The sequence below is a fragment of the Thalassophryne amazonica genome, chromosome 8 (genome assembly GCF_902500255.1).
Source record: "Thalassophryne amazonica chromosome 8, fThaAma1.1, whole genome shotgun sequence".
In the NCBI taxonomy this organism is placed as follows: Eukaryota; Metazoa; Chordata; class Actinopteri; order Batrachoidiformes; family Batrachoididae; genus Thalassophryne; species Thalassophryne amazonica.
Genome location: NC_047110.1, coordinates 29,815,383 through 29,833,601, shown reverse-complemented (window position 1 = coordinate 29,833,601; position 18,219 = coordinate 29,815,383). Strand labels below are relative to the sequence as shown.

The following is an 18,219-nucleotide window of genomic DNA, read 5'->3' as shown; positions in this document are numbered from 1 at the left end:
GATAAAACAATAACACTAAGAACACTGTTAAAGCAACATAAACCACAATAATGTTTAAACCCCCAAACTCCCATGGTGCATTGCAGCACAATGTCCATTGTTTACTGGTTAGATAAAATTGCTAATTTCTCCAAAGATTCTAGTGCTATCAATGTTCTGTTTTCACAGTATCCATCTTTGACCCAAAATACATAAGCATACCAAACAGCAAATGTCAGCTCTCCCCAGTTTGTGCATAATTGAAGCCATACGCATGCATGCAGGCATGCACACACACGCACACACACGCACACACACACACACACACACACACACACACACACCACCACACACACACACACACACACACACACATACATAGGCAACTTGGCTATTATATATATAGGGCTGGACTGGGACAAAAATTCTGACCTGGACTTTTTGGTCCAGACTGGCCCACCACTACAATCTGCATGCAGATACTCTGCCAACTCACCGCTGTTGAAGTACATATAACAACAAGCCCTTAATAACACAACTATACTGAACAATATCCCTTTATATTCTGGAGCCTTGAATAAAATAAATGAGGACAACACAGTTGCTCACTTCATCTTAAAAAGGATGCTGTAGAAAGGATTTAAGATTCAAGAGTTTTTATTTATCACTCACTCACTCACTCACTCACTCACTCACTCACTCACTCACTCACCACTCACTCACTCACTCACTCACTCACTCACCACTCATCACTCACTCACTCACTCAGTGGTGGTGAAACTGCCATGACATTGTTAGGTTGGCACTTGGGATGGTGAAATAATCTATGGGTGGGCTTTGGGTCTCTGGTGAGATAATCTTCACAGATTATCATGTACTGGGCCTACTGCCCCACCTGTCACAAACCTGAAAATGAAAAATAGAGCAATAGTGTGGAATAGGTTTGAGCAAGATTGCATGCAAAAAAATGAGTCTGGATGCAATCAGAACTTTGACTAGTTGCTTTTAGTGTGGAAAACAATAGTATAATGATCTGAACAATGGACAAAGACTTTTTTACAGCTCAATGTAATGTACAGCCAATAAAACATGCCAAACGAGGAAATACTTATAATTGTGTACTGCATCAGTAATATGAGTAATATGTGTTTTACTGTAACAGTAGTTAAGCAGTGTTTTTTAGTTTTAACTGTATAATGTGAAACTATTGAAAGGACAATAAACCATAAACAGTGTCTTAAAAAATATGCCAAAGCACACATATTTGTTATGTTGTTTCATCAATGTTGTTCATGAACAAAGTGGACTCTGGGCATGTTGGTGTATGTTGACACTGTAAACACTTCAGCTCTGGTGACCTGATTTGGGGGATGTCATTATAGGTAGAAATGATCAAAAATTGTGAAAATAGCAGATCTACATGTTCAAACCACATCACATTGCAACATGTGAGTTGTAAACTTGTAGATAAGAAATAAGATAAGAGTAGATATTAGCTCGGGACAGATGTGAGAAGCAGAGACAAAGAGGAAACAGATGAGAACCAGAAAGGAGACAAAAACCAACTAAAACCCCAAAACTGACAGAACCACAACAGATTATTAAGCATCAGATGACAAAGTAAAACCTCTTAAATCATTCTAAAGTGCAGTTTTAAGCAGAAAAGAGGTGATAATCGATAAATGACGCAGTGAAGGCAGGTGGACCGTTCAGACAGCAACACTGGAAAAAGGTTTTCATTTATATGAAAGGCTAATCATATATATGAATGACTGTTTATCCACACAATGCTGGCAACAAACACACCCACGATCATCGCCACCACCAATGGACTCCTGTACGACCTTGATGGCAGCAGTAGCCGTGTCCCTCAATTTCACTGTCCGAATTGTCCGACACAACCGACTGCTGAGCCTGACAGGGATCTGCCGCAGGCCCCTGCAGCAAACAATTCAGAAATGTTTCTGCTCTTAGCAGCATCTGTAGCCAAAGCTCTTTTCCCCCTCTGCACCACCTTTATGTTTCTTTTCCATTTTGTGACTCACAAAATGTAAATAAAAACAGAATACAATGATTTGCAAATCCTCTTCAACCTATATTCAACTGAATACACCACAAAGACAAGATATTTAATGTTCAAACTGATAAACGTTTTTGTTTTTGTGCAAATATTTGCTCATTTTGAAATGGATGCCTGCAACACATTTCAAAAAAGTTGGGACGGGGCAACAAAAGACTAGGAAAGTTGATGAATGCTCAAAGAACACCTGTTTGGAACATTCCACAGGTGAACAGCTTAATTGGAAACAGGTGAGTGTCATGATTGGGTATAAAAGGAGCATCCCCAAAAGGCTCAGCCATTCACAAACAAAGATGAGACAAGGATCACCACTTTGTGAACAATTGCGTGAAAAAATAGTCTAACAGTTTAAGAACAATGCTTCTCAATGTTCAATTGCAAGGAATTTAGGGATTCCATCATCTACAGTCCATAATATAATCAGAAGATTCAGAGAATCTGGAGAACTTTCTACACGTAAGCGGCAAGGCTGAAAACCACCATTGAATGCCTGTGACCTTCGATCCCTCAGGCAGCACTGCATTAAAACCCGACATCATTGTGTAAAGGATTTTACAGCGTGGGCTTCGGAACACTTCAGAAAACCATTGCCAGTTAACACAGTTCATCGCTACATCTACAAGTGCAAGTTAAAACTCTACCATGCAAAGTCCCAATTTTATTGGAATTGGGGTTGTAGGTCCGATTTGTTTTGCCAGACAAGCCACTGGGCCTATACTGTGTCTGCAGGCAGCTGAGCTACCATGAAAAAAAAATACAAAGTAGCCTTCAGCCCATTTATTGATCAGCTCACCGGGAAAAATCCCTGGACTCTTAATGGCCAATCCAAGTGGTTAGTGCACTTGGTTTCCGTGTAGAAAGTTTCTGGTTCAAACCTGCCACATTTCTCCGTATAATATCGAGTTGTGTCAGGAAGGGCATCCGGGGTAAAACTTGTGCCAAAACAACATGCAGACCCACCTTGGTTCTACTGTGGCAACCCCTACTGAAAACAAGTGAGCAGCCAAAGAGACTTACTTTATCTTTATATAGTCCAAGCACAAACGTTTTGAGACCATTAGACCTAATGTTTTGGGAACGTTTGTGCTAACATTGTTGTGAAACATTCTGGGAACCAAAAAAAACTTTCCTTAAAAAGTTCAGAGAACTTTACAGCTAACATTCTGATAACATTTGACAAACATTCTTATAACATTTTGGGAACTTTATTTTGTTAGCTGAGTTGTTCCATGGCCAGGCCGGAACCCGAATTATTCCTCTTCGATCTGAGGTTTGACTATAGGTCAAACCCTCCTTTCCACCACCCTGGAGTAGATTTTACTAAAGGAAGGTGATGTCCCTGTCATTGGTACACACTTTCTGGTCTCCTTTTTTAAACACGGGGCCACCACCCCAGTTTGCCACTGCGGAGTTGTTTGACTACCTCAGTGACCATCAGGAAAATTGATGATCCATCATGATCCATCAGCTTCCAGCTCTTCCACTACTTCAGAGGGTGCTCCACGCTGATGCAGGAGTTCCTCTAAGTGCTCCTTCCAGAGACCGATTACCTGAGGTCAACAGAGTCCCATCCTTACTGTATACAGCTTGGATGGTTCCCCGTTTTCCTCTCCTGGGGTGCTACACATTCCTTCAGAAGCACCTTGGTGTCAACAAAAAGTCCTTCTCCGTGGTTGATCTAAACTCTTCCCACACCCGCTGCTTTGCCTCCCCAACAAGAGAGACTGGCCCTTCAGGCCTGTTGGTACCTTACAAGTGCCTCCGGATTCTTCCGAGATAGCATATCCTGGAAAAGAGTCCTTCTTCAGTCAGGCAGCTTCCCTGGCCACTGGTGTCCACCACAGTGTTCCAGGATTACCGCCCCTTGAGGCACCTAAGACCTTCAGTCCACAGCTCCCTGCTGCAGTTTCAGTAATGGAAGCGCTGAACATTGGCCATTATGGTTCAATTCCCCCAACCTCCACAGGAATGCCAGAAAAGCTCTGCCGGAGGTGTGAGTTTAAGATCTCATGGACATTGGACTCCTCCAGATGTTTCCATTTCACCCGCACTATCCCTTTGGGCTTATTAGGTCTGTCCAAAGTCCTCCCCATCCTCTGGTAATCGGTTGACAGTTCTGCCTGTCTCTTCATCTGAGTGTCCAGAACATGGCCTCAGATCAGATGATATCATCACAAAATTGATCATCAACCTTTGGCCTAGGGTGCTCTTGTACCATGTACACTATTGAGCATCCCTATGTTGTTCGTTATGGACAGTCCATGACTAGCACAGAAGTCCTCTATCAGGTTTGTTGAACAGGAAAGGCTGGAGACAAATGCAGGACTCAACACAGTAGCTCTGGTTCAAAGAGGCGTTTACTGAATTAATCAGTGAGGTCTGGTACACAGAGAGACAGTCCAAAAACAGATCAGATCAGAATCATCAGGCGAATGGCATGTTCGGGATAAACAGGCAGGTGGTCAAAACACAACATGGCAGCAGAACTTGAATAACACAAAGGAACAGAGCTCGAAGTGATGGCACAAGGCGCAACGATCAGGCAAATTATCAGTGCAACCAGTGAAGCTTCAATGCACCTAGTAATGAGCTACAGATTGGAAACACCTGTGGAATGATCCAGAACAGGGTGTGGCCCAAACAGAGTGTGACGCCCCCCACCAAGCACCAAGCGAGACAGACAAGAGAAATAAGGACAGATACATACAAATACAGTGATCTCTCATTTATTGCGGGAGTTACGTTCTAAAAATAGCCCGCAATAAGCGAAATCCACAAAGTAGTCAGTGTTATTTTTTTACAATTACTATAGACATTTTAAGGCTGTAAAACCCCTCACTACACACCTTATACACTTTTCTCACACAGACATTAACATTTTCTCACTTTTCTCTCATGTGTAAACACTCTCAAAGTTCAAACCTTAGTAGAAAAATAAGACCAACCTGTTTTCAGGCCCAAACATTTTTTTGAGAAATAAAAACAGATCATTTTCCTACAAATAATTATGATGGCTTTTAGAACTAACGAATTTAATTTTAACGATCAACCTATGAGGTTGGACACATAAGAAATTATTAACAGTGACTGACCAGTATTTCACAGTTCCTCTGATTGGGCCTCTTCGTCCTGGTGCTGCTTTTTCCACTGAGTCACACCTCGCTGCAGGTATCTTTTTCCAAGTGAAGAACACAGTTACGATAGTTGTTGGCGCTCTTTTTTCTTCTGGGCGAGAAGATTCTTATAAACAGACACAGAACACAATGCGCGTACTCTCCCTTCGCGGTGCCACAACCGGCCCGCTTGATGAGGACGCAGAACACAGTGCACTGTAAAAAAAAAAAAAAAAAAAAAGCATGCAAAATTGGATTAAAAAAATCCACGAAACTGTGAGGCCGCGTAAGGTGAACCGCGTTATAGCGAGGGACCACTGTACAGTTTAATCAGAACATTACAACAATGCATGAACTGCACAGAACTGAAACAGACACCCAAACTAGGCATGGCAGAAAACTGGATGACACACAGTACGTGACATCCACTAATAAACAACTGCTTGGGTTTAGATCAAGGAGGCCGTTCCTCCCAACCATGCCTCTCCAGGTGTCTCTGTTATGTGTACATTGAAGTCCCAGAGCAGAACAATGGATTCCAAGCTGGAACCCCCATGCAGAACTCCAGCCAGGGACTCCAAGAAGGCTGAATATTCCAAACTGCTGTTCAGTGCATACGCACGAACAACAGTCAGAGTTTTCCCCTGCGCAACCCGAAGGCGCAGGGAGGTGACCTTCTTGTCTGCCGGAGTAAACTCCAATGCAGCGGCACTCAGCCAGAGGCTCATGAGTATCCCCACACCCGCCTGGCACCTCACACCCTGGGCAACTCCAGAGAAGAATAAGGTCCAATCCCTATCAAGGTGAGTTGTTCCAGAACTGAGGCTGTGCGTGGAGGCGAAGCCTACCAGATCTAACTGGTAGTGCTCCACCTCCTGTACAAGCTCCAGTTCCTTCCCACACAGCGAAGTGACGTTACCCTCCCCCAGAGCTAGCTTCTGCTGTCTAGATCTGGTCCATCAAGGCCCTCGACTTCTGCTGCCAACAATGGGACGGTGCACCTCTGCGGGTAGTGAGACCACAGGGTTGAGATGGATAGTCCATGTTGCCTCTTCAGGGGTGCATTTCAGCACAATGTCCATTGTTTACTGTGGTTAGTTAAAATCGCTAATTTCTCAAAAAATATTTTTCCTATCAACTTTCGGTTTTCGCAGCATTCATCCTTGACCCAAAATGCATAAGCATACCAAACGGCAAAAATGTCAGCTCTCCCCGGTTTTGGTGTGATCGAAGCCATAAACACACACGCATACAGAGGCCACTTGGCTATTAATACAGTGGTGAAAGTAAGTATTTCATACACTATCAATTTTGCAAGTTTTCCAACCTAAAAAAAATGGACAGGTCTGTAATTTTTAATTGTAGGTAGACCTCATCTGTGAGAGACAGAATCTAAAAAAAAAAGAAAAATTCCAGAAAATCACATTGGATGATTTTTTAAAACAGCTAAACTGCTTTCCTGCTCAGGTATCCCATCGTGTCACCCAGAGATAACTGTGCTGGCAATCTGTTAACCCTCCCAGGAGTTCGATCATATGGCCTTCGTCCAGCCAGTGAACGCTACGATGTCTTTTGTTACGTGGAACGTTTACAAGGTGAGGAGCCTGAACCCTATTGTGCACTGAAGTAATCTGTTTTTGTTTTATACACATAAGTATTTTCCTGAATATTTGTCTTTCTTGCAGGTGAGGTCTTCTTTACCAGTGATTATGACAGCTTCTCCTATGAGGAGGCAGTGCAGCATTGTCAAAAGCTCAATACCACCCTGGCCACCACCGGGCAGCTTTATGCCGCTTGGAAACAAGGACTTGATAAGTGCCGTCCAGGCTGGCTGATGGACCGCAGTGTCCGATACCCCATCACAACCCCCAGGACACACTGTGGAGGGGGCCAGGTTGGGGTTCACATCTACTCCCCCAACCAACAGGCTTCCCAGATGAGCACTCGCGCTACGATGCTTACTGTTTCAAAAGTAAGAAAGGTAAGGATAATATTCATTTAAATCTTTACTAAAGCTAGAAGTGGCACTCGTAGAGTGCAACATTATTACGCTACTCTATAACACAATATTAAAAATTTAAATGTTTGACACAGATTGATGTAAATTCATTACTTTTGATGTAGTGTTACCATCATATATGGTTCTATGTAGCCTTGACATTTGATCCATTTGGTCTCATATTGAACCGCTTTATCTTTGTCTAACACACAACCCATCCATCATTCATCCATAATGGCTCAAACTGTTTGAGTTAAACCATTATGATCTTGAGTTTGAAATTTCAAGCTTATCCCAGGTCAAAAGTCATGTGACCAATAGGAAAGGTGATATATGACCTCTTATTATTGTTTAATAGTAACTATTGTTTCCTCTACCCTCTCCACCTTAAGGTGTATTTATATATATATTGCATTACATAGAATTGGATTACTCAAAATTTACATGCATTTTTCATGCAAGCTCGTGGAGGGGTGGAGCACTGGCCAAAAAAGAATCCATTAAATGTTGGTACAGATTCAGATTAACGAATGGATCCATGTCTTTGTTCCTCCTTTTGTCAACATTACCAAACTGGTCGTTTTTACTCAATGTGCCAGCAGTGCAGCAGGGTATTGGAGTCATTTGTGAGTGTTTGTGTCGGTCTCTGTTGTGTGGGCGCTGAAGAGGTACTGCTGGCCCACCATCACCAGAGGGCGCCCTGCCTGGAGTGCGGGCTCCAGGCACCAGAGGGCGCCGCCGCCTCACGTGAGCAGCTACCGTCAGCTGTCACCCATCACCTGAGACAGCTGACGGCAATCATCAGTGGGGTATATCAGCAGGACGGCATCTCCACCTCATTGCCGAGATATCGTTTCTACCAGAGAGGTAACATATCAAAGCCTACTGAGTACACAGTTTTGACTGAGCTAGTTATTGGTTTACTGTTCCAACGAGAGGTGGAGGTACCTTTCCTGCCGTTCGGAGTTCTGGGTGCAAACGCGCCCCCATCTAACTGTTCTTTTTCCCTCGCCAGCAGTACCAGGTCCGACACGCGGAGGCAGTGGCCACCTGGAGTTCGGGACTTGGCGGCTCCAGTATTCCCGGGGTCCTGTGGCGGAGGAAGCCGTGTGGTTCCGGTCTTACCTTAGAGGCGTCTCCTATCTTCGAGCCTGCCCACACGACACCTTTGTGTATTGACTTTTGTCCATTTCTGTAATTGGTTGTATTCGTTGTGCACATTCACAACAGTAAAGCGTTGTTATTTTGACTTACTCCATTGTCCGTTCATTTGCGCCCCCTGTTGTGGGTCCGTGTTCCTACACTTTCCCAACAGGATATCTCGGCCAGCGTCATGGATCCCGAGGGGCGTCAACCGGCTGTTGAACGGCCAATGGAAGAACAAGGCGCACAGGCGTCCACAGGAGGGTAATCGGTGAGTGTAGCGGATCCTCACCGCTTTCACCACTCGGTTAGACTTGATGGCCGAGCAGAACGCCCTCCTGCACCGCAGGGTGGAGGCTCTTGCCGCGCAGTGGAAGCGCGCCCTCCGCGCCGCTGCTGGCTCTCCCTCCCGTAGACCCTGTGCGTGACAGCGACGTTCCACTGGTTGTCCAACGACCCCCCCCACCATCCCCTGAAGCATACATAAGCCCCCCGGAGCCGTACGGAGGCTGTGTGGAGACGTGCGCGGATTTCCTTATGCAGTGTTCGCTCGTCTTCGCACAGCGTCCCGTCATGTACGCGACCGACGCTAGCAAAGTAGCTTATGTGATAAATCTGCTTCGTGGTGAGGCACGCGCTTGGGCTACAGCGCTCTGGGAGCAAAGTTCACGGCTCCCTCTGACATATGATGGGTTTGTGAGGGAGCTCAGAACAGTGTTCGATCACCCTAATAGAGGAGAGACCGCTTCAGCCGTGCTGCTGTCAATGAGACAGGGGCGCCGGAGCGCAGCTGCCTATGCAGTCGACTTCCGCATCGCGGCTGCGAGGTCCGGCTGGAATAACACTGCCCTCCGCGCCGCCTTCGTAAACGGACTGTCATTGGTCCTCAAGGAGCACCTAGTGGCTAAGGACGAACCGCGGGATTTGGATGGGCTTATCGATCTTGTCATACGATTAGACAATCGGTTAAATGAGCGCCGTCGGGAACGAGACGAAGGGCGTGGCCAGGCACACGTCGTCCCTCTCCCTTCCGGTTCCAACCGCGTTCCGCCCTCCCCACGCTCCACAGCCCCTGCGCTCCGTGCGATCACAGCTCCCCCTGCTGACGAAGCTATGGACACGAGTAGGGCAACATTTAGGGCACCGGCCACACAGAGGAGACTGGCCCGCGGAGCGTGTTTTGTTTGTGGCTCGATTGAGCATCAGGTACGAGACTGCCCCGAGCGGTTAAACACCAACGCCCGCCCCTAGACACTGGGCTAGGGGGGGGCCGAGGCGTGCACGTGGGACACACCCACATCGCCACACGACTCCCAGTTACAATCCTTTATGAGGATTTAACCCTGAAGGCCCCAGCACTGGTGGACACGGGCTCAGAAGGGAATTTGCTTGATAGCAAATGGGCCAGGGAGATAGGGTTCCCTCTGGTGGCACTTACCTCGCCTGTGCAGGTACGGGCACTAGATGGCTCCCTACTCCCTCCAATCACTCACAAGACACCACCAGTAACTCTGGTGGTGTCGGGGAATCACCGGGAGGAGATCGAGTTTTTTGTGACTCCGGCCACCTCCCGTGTGATTTTAGGTTTTCCCTGGATGTTGAAACACAATCCCCGGATCGATTAGCCGTCCGGGGTAGTGGTCCAGTGGAGCGAGACCTGCCATCGGGTATGTTTAGGTTCCTCGGTTCCTCCCGGTTCCCAGGCCAGGGAGGAGGTCAGAGCCCCGCCCAATCTAGGGACGGTGCCGGTGCAGTACCATGACCTTGCGGAGGTGTTCAGCAAGGATCTGGCACTCACCCTTCCCCCGCACCGCCCGTATGATTGTGCCATTGATTTGGTTCCAGGCGTTGAGTTCCCGTCCAGCAGGCTGTACAACCTCTCACGACCTGAACGCGAATCAATGGAGACCTACATCCGGGACTCTTTGGCTGCCGGGTTGATCCGGAATTCCACCTCCCCGATGGGTGCGGGTTTCTTTTTGTGGGGAAAAAGGATGGCGGATTACGTCCATGCATTGATTACAGGGGGCTGAACGAAGTCACGGTTCGTAACCGATACCCCTTACCCTTGTTGGATTCGGTGTTCACGCCCCTGCATGGAGCCAAGATATTCACCAAGCTTGATCTTAGGAATGCGTATCACCTGGTTCGGATCCGGAAGGGAGACGAGTGGAAGACGGCATTTAACACCCCGTTGGGTCATTTTGAGTACCTGGTCATGCCGTTCGGTCTTACAAATGCTCCCGCGACGTTCCAAGCATTGGTTAATGTGTCTTGGGACTTCCTGCACCGATTCGTCTTCGTATATCTAGACGACATACTCATCTTTTCTCCGGATCCTGAGACTCATGTCCGACATGTACGTCAGGTCCTGCAGCGGTTATTGGAGAACCGGCTGTTTGTTAAGGGCGAGAAGTGTGGGTTTCACCGCACCTCTTTGTCCTTCCTGGGGTTCATCATCTCCCCCAACTCCGTCGCTCCTGATGATCCGGCCAAGGTTGCAGCGGTGAGAGACTGGCCCCAACCCACAAGCCGTAGGAAGCTGCAACAGTTCCTCGGCTTTGCAAATTTCTACAGGAGGTTCATTAAGGGCTACAGCCAGGTTGTTAGCCCCCTGACAGCCCTGACCTCACCAAAAGTCCCCTTCACCTGGTCGGATCGTTGCGATGCCGCGTTCAAGGAGTTGAAACGGCGCTTCTCTGCACCCGTTCTGGTGCAGCCCGATCCTAGTCGCCAGTTAGTGGTTGAGGTGGACGCCTCGGACTCAGGGATAGGAGCTGTGCTGTCCCAGAGTGGGAAGACCGATAAGGTCCTTCATCCGTGTGCCTATTTTTCCCGCAGGTTGACCCCGGCTGAACGGAACTATGACGTCGGCAACCGAGAACTCCTTGCGGTGAAAGAGGCTCTTGAAGAGTGGAGACACCTGTTGGAGGGTACGTCCGTGCCATTCACGGTTTTCACTGACCACCGGAACCTGGAATATATCAGGACCGCCAAGCGGCTGAATCCCAGGCAAGCCCGCTGGTCACTGTTCTTCGGCCCGTTTTTGACTTCCGCATCACCTACCGGCCCGGACCAAGAACCAGAAGTCGGATGCCTTGTCCCGGGTACACGAAGACGAGGTCAAGGCGGAGTTGTCGGATCCCCCGGAACCCATCATCCCGGAGTCCACTATCGTGGCCACCCTCACCTGGGACGTAGAGAGAACCGTCCGGGAGGCCCTGGCACGAAGCCCGGACCCTGGGGCTGGACCAAAGAACAGACTTTACGTCCACCAGAGGCAAGGGCTGCAGTCCTGGACTTCTGTCAGCGGCTCTAAGCTCTCCTGTCATCCAGGGGTGCGAAGAACCATGGCAGTTGTCCGCCAGCGCTTCTGGTGGGCGCCCTGGAGGCCGACGTCCGGGATTATATCCAGGCCTACACCACCTGTGCCAGGGGCAAGGCCCGACCATCGCAAGGCTCCGGGACTGCTACAGCCGCTGCCCGTGCCTCATCGCCCCTGGTCCCACATCGGCCTGGATTTGTCACGGGCCTCCCGCCGTCCCAGGGAAACACCGTGATCCTCACGATAGTGGACCGATTCTCCAGGCGGCCCACTTCGTGGCCCTCCCGAAGCTCCAACGGCCCAGGAGACAGCGGACCTCCTGGTCCACCACGTCGTCCGCCTGCATGGGATACCATCAGACATCGTCTCCGATCGCGGTCCCCAGTTCTCCTCGCATGTCTGGAGGAGCTTTTTGCCGGGAACTGGGGGCCACGGTCAGTTCTCGTCCGGGTATCACCCCCAGACCAACGGCAAGCAGAGCGGCCAATCAAGAAATGGAGCAAACACTGCGTTGTTGTGACAGCCGCGCACCCGGCGGCCTGGAGTACTCATCTGGCCTGGATCGAGTACGCCCACAACAGTCAAGTGTCATCAGCCACCGGCCTCTCCCCCTTTGAGGTGTGTTTGGGGTATCAGCCCCCGTTGTTCCCGGTGGTTGAGGGAGAGGTCGGTGTGCCCTTGGTCCAGGCCCCACCTGCGGAAGTTGCCGTCGGGTGTGGCGTGCCGCCCGTTCTGCTTTGCTGAAGGCCCGGATGAGGGCGAAGACCCATGCGGACCGGCGGCGGACCCCGGCCCCTACGTATCGCCCCGGGCAGGAAGTGTGGTTGTCCACCAAGGACATTCCACTGCAAGTGGCCTCCCCAACACTCCAAGACAGGTACATAGGTCCGTTTAAAATTCTCAAGGTCATCAATCCCGCCGCAGTGAGGCTTCGGCTTCCAGCCTCACTGCGGATCCATCCAGTATTTCATGTGTCAAAAATCAAGCCCCATCACACCTCGCCCCTCTGTCCACCCGGTCCGGCACCACCGCCTGCCCGGATCATCGATGGCGAGCCGGCTTGGACAGTGCGCCGGTTGTTGGACGTCCGACGGATGGGCCGGGGCTTTCAATATCTGTTGGACTGGGAGGGGTACGGTCCCGAAGAACGCTCCTGGGTGAAGAAGAGCTTCATCCTGGACCCGGCCCTCCTGGCCGACTTCTACTGTCGCCACCCGGACAAGCCCGGTCGGGCGCCAGGAGGCGCCGTTGAGGGGGGGGTCCTGTTGTGTGGGCCGCTGAAGAGGAGGTACTGCTGGCCCACCATCACCAGAGGGCGCCCTGCCTGGATGTGCGGGCTCAAGGCACCAGAGGGCCCGCCGCCTCACGTGAGCAGCTACGGTGACAGCTGTCACCATCACCTGAGACAAGCTGACGGCAATCATCAGTGGGGTATATCAGCAGGACGGCATCTCCACCTCATTGCCGAGATATCGTTTCTACAGAGAGGTAACATATCAAGCCTACTGAGTACACAGTTTTGACTGAGCTAGTATTGGTTTACTGTTCCAACGAGAGGTGGAGGTACCTTTCCTGCCGTTCGGAGTTCTGGGTGCAAACGCGCCCCCATCTAACTTCTTTTTCCCTCGCCAGCAGTACCAGGTACCGACAAGCGGAGGCAGTGGCCACCTGGGAGTTCGGGACTTGGCGGCTCCAGTATTCCCGGGGTCCTGTGGCGGAGGAAGCCGTGTGGTTCCGGTCTTACCTTGGAGAGGCGTCTCCTATCTTCGAGCCTGCCCACACGACACCTTTGTGTATTGACTTTTGTCCATTTCTGTAATTGGTTGTATTCGTTGTGCACATTCACAACAGTAAAGCGTTGTTATTTTGACTTACTCCATTGTCCGTTCATTTGCGCCCCCTGTTGTGGGTCCGTGTTCCTACACTTTCCCAACAGGTCTCTCTGCCTTTGTGCAAAATAATTCAGAAACTGATGAGCAGATTTTTAATAAACCTGGTAGAATGATTCCTTGAGTGAGGCTCTTGAGATGATTAACTCTTTGAGTGAATGAGTGAAAAGTCAAGTTCACCAGCGTGGACATTTTCCAGGATATCTCCACAACCAATAGGGGCTAGAGGGGTGATTCCAAGTTCATAACCGATCAGCTAATCACTTCTTATAGCATGGTATAAGTGCCGTCATGATGAGATTACTAAAACACCATTTCACTGTACTCCTAAAATCACATTTCCTGGATATTTGCAACCAGTAGACCTAGATTAACAATGTCTGGCTTCATGATCTTACTACTACCACTTCTTCTTATCTTGAAATGATGACAGTGCAGTATTATCTGCATATGCAAGATGTACGCCACCCCTCTGATGGATTTCATTCATTGTTGGCAATCAGGAAACAATGCAGGCACTTTATTTTGTTGAACTTGGGTTGGTTGTGGTTTATATGATACAGTTTGGCTGTTGCACATTTCATGTGCCCCATTCAGTATGTGCCTATAGATGTTATACAAGTACATATACCTTGCAAGTATACATTTTGAGATAGCATGAATATGTATGAATATAGTTGTTTAATTATGTTTCGTCTGTTCTAACACTTTTTAAAACTAAATTTGTGGATTTCAGATGAAGCACCTGCTGTTGATATTGATATTGAACCCTCCTTTGACCTGACGATAGTGAAGGTGGACGTGACCAACAAGACAACAATCACAACTGAGCAAATTGCCCCAACTGGTAAGAGACCTCCATGAAAACCTTTCTCTTGAACAGGGAATTTCTGACCATTTTATTTTACAAAAAATAGTAAGAAAGTAACTGTCCTTTTCTGTTAAAGGAAAAAGCTGATTACTTGGTAGGTTTCACAAAGATAGCAAAGAGGAGAAAATAATCAATAAATAAATACATAAATTGAACAACATGATATTCCCGTCAAACTGTGGGATAGTTCTCACAAAATAATTCAAATTAAAGGTCAACAGTAGATATTTGATATGATATATGATTAGTTTGAATACTTGTCACAATTATTTGATGTTTATAAGCATTTCGGTAGTTTCTTTCAGCATTGTTGTTTCATCATTTTAATGACACCAAAGATTTTTGCACATGGCATCAGTGTGTAGAGGCCAGTTCCCCACAGCATCAAATCTGCCTTTGCTAATTTTGTAGCTGCCAACATGTTTTGTTGGAAAACTTACAACTGCTTCATGTTTTTTAGTTGAACCTTCCATTGTTTACACTGAAAATGAAACCAGTGTAAATGTGACTGTCATAGAGGAGGAAAAAATCATCAGTGCAACAGTCACAATTCAACAAGTTGCTCCAACAGGTAAGGCAAGCCAGTTGGAAACCTCTGTGTGAATGAAAATGGTCACAAACTCACCATTAGCATTAGTGTTGTACAATAAAGTGCCTTATTCAAATTTTTCCTGTCCAATTGTCTAACCCATTTTACCTCCAGTTCATGCTGATGTGTTCTGCTTTGGCTCAGCTGATCTTTCAGCCAGTGGGGAACCCTCAGGCGAGTCTGGTGTCTTCAGCGCCAGTGGCGATGTCTCTGGATCAGGACTTCACATCATCTTCAGTGGTGATGGGGACATCGTCTCCACAGATGGATCTGCCTCTGGAGGTCCCCAGGAGGCAGGGGAGGGAAGTGCTGAAATCTGCACACATGGAGAACTGGGATCTGGGGTCAGTGCATCTGGATCTGCATCTGGGGAGGGGATGGATGGACCGTCTGGTTTCAGTGGCTTCACATCTGGATTAGGTTCTGCCAGTGGACTTGGCGATATCAGTGGAAGTGGCGACATCAGTGGAGTTGGCGATATCAGTGGACTTGGTGATATCAGTGGAAGTGGCATCATCAGTGGAAGTGGCGTCATCAGTGGAAGTGGCATCATCAGTGGAAGTGGTGAAGACTCAGTAATTATAATGGTGGGTGAAGAATTGGTGGATCTATCAAAAACACAAGCTAAACCAACAGAGCAGAATTTGGCCAGAGTGGAATTGATATCAGTGGTGCTTTCTCAGGATCAGGTATATCTGGATTCTCAGGATTAGATATATCTGGCTTCTCAGGTTCGGGTATATCTGAAATCTCAGGTTCAGATATATCGGGATTCTCAGGATCAGATGTTTCCGGATTCTCTGGAACAGATATATCTGGATTCTCCGGAACGGATATATCTGGATCCTCTGGCTTCTCAGGATCAGATATATCTGGAATGTCAGGATCAGATGTTTCAGGATCAGGGATCATTTCTGGATCAGGCACAAGTGGATTTCCTGAAATATCATTTGTCGAGCACAGTCTGGTTGACTTAACAGGTGAAGTTTCTGGAGAGCAGGAAGTGTCTGGATATTGTCCCTTTGGGTCGGGTTTCCCAGTGGTTTCCAAGTGGTTTTCCATCTGGTCTTTCAGGCAGCGGCTCTGCCTCTGGGGAAATTTCCATTCCCATGGTGATGTCATCTACATAACAGATGAACCAATGTTGGAAGTGACTACACATAAACTGGCACACCAACCTGAACAGGGCAGGGGGTGGTGGAGATAAGTGGGATGGGAAGTAGATCAGGGATCCATGTTGAATCCAGTGGCACTTTGACCCACAGCTGGGACACCTCAGATAGCAGAAGCCAGTCATGAAGAATCAATCACAGAAGAGGTTTCTATAGTCCTCCCAACTAGATCCCCGTCACTTCCCTAGAGTACATCACCAGCCTGAGTCAATCAGGTGTTGAAGAGAAGTTGGATGTGGAGCCAGAACAGGAAGGACATGCAGGACCTACAGATGAGATTTATGTCACAAGTCCAGCAGAGGCCTACACCAGCCCAACTACAGCAGCATCAATGCCACTTGTAACTCCTGCAGCTGTGGAACAGCCCGAAACAACTGAATGTAAGTGGTCAAAGTGTTTACTTTGCTGATATTTTGCAGACTTTCAAATTTACTGTGGGGAAAATTTGTGGGCACAATTTTTTTGTTTACTCTGTGATTTTTACCTGTGCCATGAAAGTCATGATTTCACCTGTGTTTGTTGGTTTGCTGTTCACTGGAATTACTCAAAACCATCTCAAATGGTTTTTACAAACTTGGTGGAGGGGTAGGATGGGGAAGAACCCATGATATATGGTATAGATCTCTATCCATGGGTGATTTTTGTTTCACTTTTATCAACTTTGCAATACTGAGCCTTTGGGAGAACATTCAAAAATGAGGTCAAAAGTCTCACAAAAAGGAAATCTACCTCTGCACCCTAGTTTAATGGGTTCTTTCTTGGTCTTTGTCTCTCCCGTCTACCAAGTTCCATGGAAAACAGGGTTTTTTTTTTTCTTCTTGGTTTTTGTAACACTGGTGGCAGTCAGGGGCAGCAGGGTGACTTGGTGGTTAGCACTGTTGCCTCACAGCAAGAAGGTCCCAGATTCACTTCCAACTTTGTCCTTTCCTTGTGCAGTTTGCATGTTCTTCCCATGTTGCACGTGTTCTCTCCAGGTGCTTAAATTAAATGTTAGGTTAAGTGAATTGGTGATTCTAAATTAAACGTAGGTATGAGTTGTGAATGTGCTTGTCTGGCTATATGTATTGGCCCTGTGATAGACTGGCTGCCCATCCAGGGTGTACCCTGCCCCTCGCCCAAAGACCAGTGGGAACAGCTCCACCTCCCCACGTGACCCTTAATTGGAATAAGCGGATTGAGAAATGAATGAATGAATGAATGAATGAATGGTGAGCGTCAACCCAACTATTTTTCAGACAGTGTTTATAGGTTTAAACACTGAAGGGTGATAACTGCACAACCCACATATCAAATGTTTAGTCGCCTATATTCTACCTGTCCTACTGGTTGTATGTTCTTGATGTTGGTGTCAAATTACAACTCCAAGTCAGAAAAGGTTGGGACAGTATGAGTAATGCAAATTAAAATCCCCTACAGTGATTCTTACATTTACTTTGACTTCTGTTTCATAGTGTAGCGGGATGAAAGTCCCGGGTCCCAATTGAAAAGACGTTCCCGCTAGCTTGGCTAACGGGGAGTTCCCCTTTGGCTGACCTGGTAGAGGAACGGTCTTTTGGTGCGAGCTGCGTGGGTTCGATCCCCCACCGTCGTCCCGGCCACGAAGTCCTGCTGCTTCAATCTGGCGTCACGAACAGGTGTGGTCACAGAGTATGCTAACATGCACCTGTGACTTCAGGACAAAGTCAAAAATGGTGGGGAGATGTGTAGCGGGATGAAAGTCCCGGGTCCCAATTGAAAAGATGTTCCCGCTAGCTTGGCTAATGGGGAGTTCCCCTTTGGCTGACCTGGTAGAGGAACGGTCATTTGGTGCGAGCCGCGTGGGTTTGATCCCCCACCGTCGTCCCGGCCTCGAAGGTCCTGCTGCTTCAATCTGTGTAGCGGGATGAAAGTCCCAGGTCCCAATTGAAAAGACGTTCCTGCTAGCTTGGCTAATGGGGAGTTCCCCTTTGGCTGACCTGGTAGAGGAACGGTCTTTTGGTGCGAGCCGCGTGGGTTTGATCCCCCACCGTCGTCCTGGCCACGAAGGTCCTGCTGCTTCAATAGCAAACAGTATGAACCC

General features: G+C 48.0%; 1 protein-coding gene across 1 annotated transcript in view; it reads left to right on the top strand.

Annotated features, from left to right (window-relative positions):
• The window catches only part of acanb (aggrecan b), a 114,213-nt gene that overhangs the window by 67,614 nt on the left and 28,380 nt on the right, over positions 1-18,219 (top strand). The window contains 8 exon segments of the mRNA XM_034175450.1: positions 6,640-6,767; positions 6,858-7,082; positions 7,085-7,153; positions 14,265-14,375; positions 14,860-14,970; positions 15,103-15,621; positions 15,624-16,138; positions 16,330-16,540. Of these exon segments, the coding sequence (XP_034031341.1) occupies positions 6,640-6,767; positions 6,858-7,082; positions 7,085-7,153; positions 14,265-14,375; positions 14,860-14,970; positions 15,103-15,621; positions 15,624-16,138; positions 16,330-16,540 (1,889 nt within the window).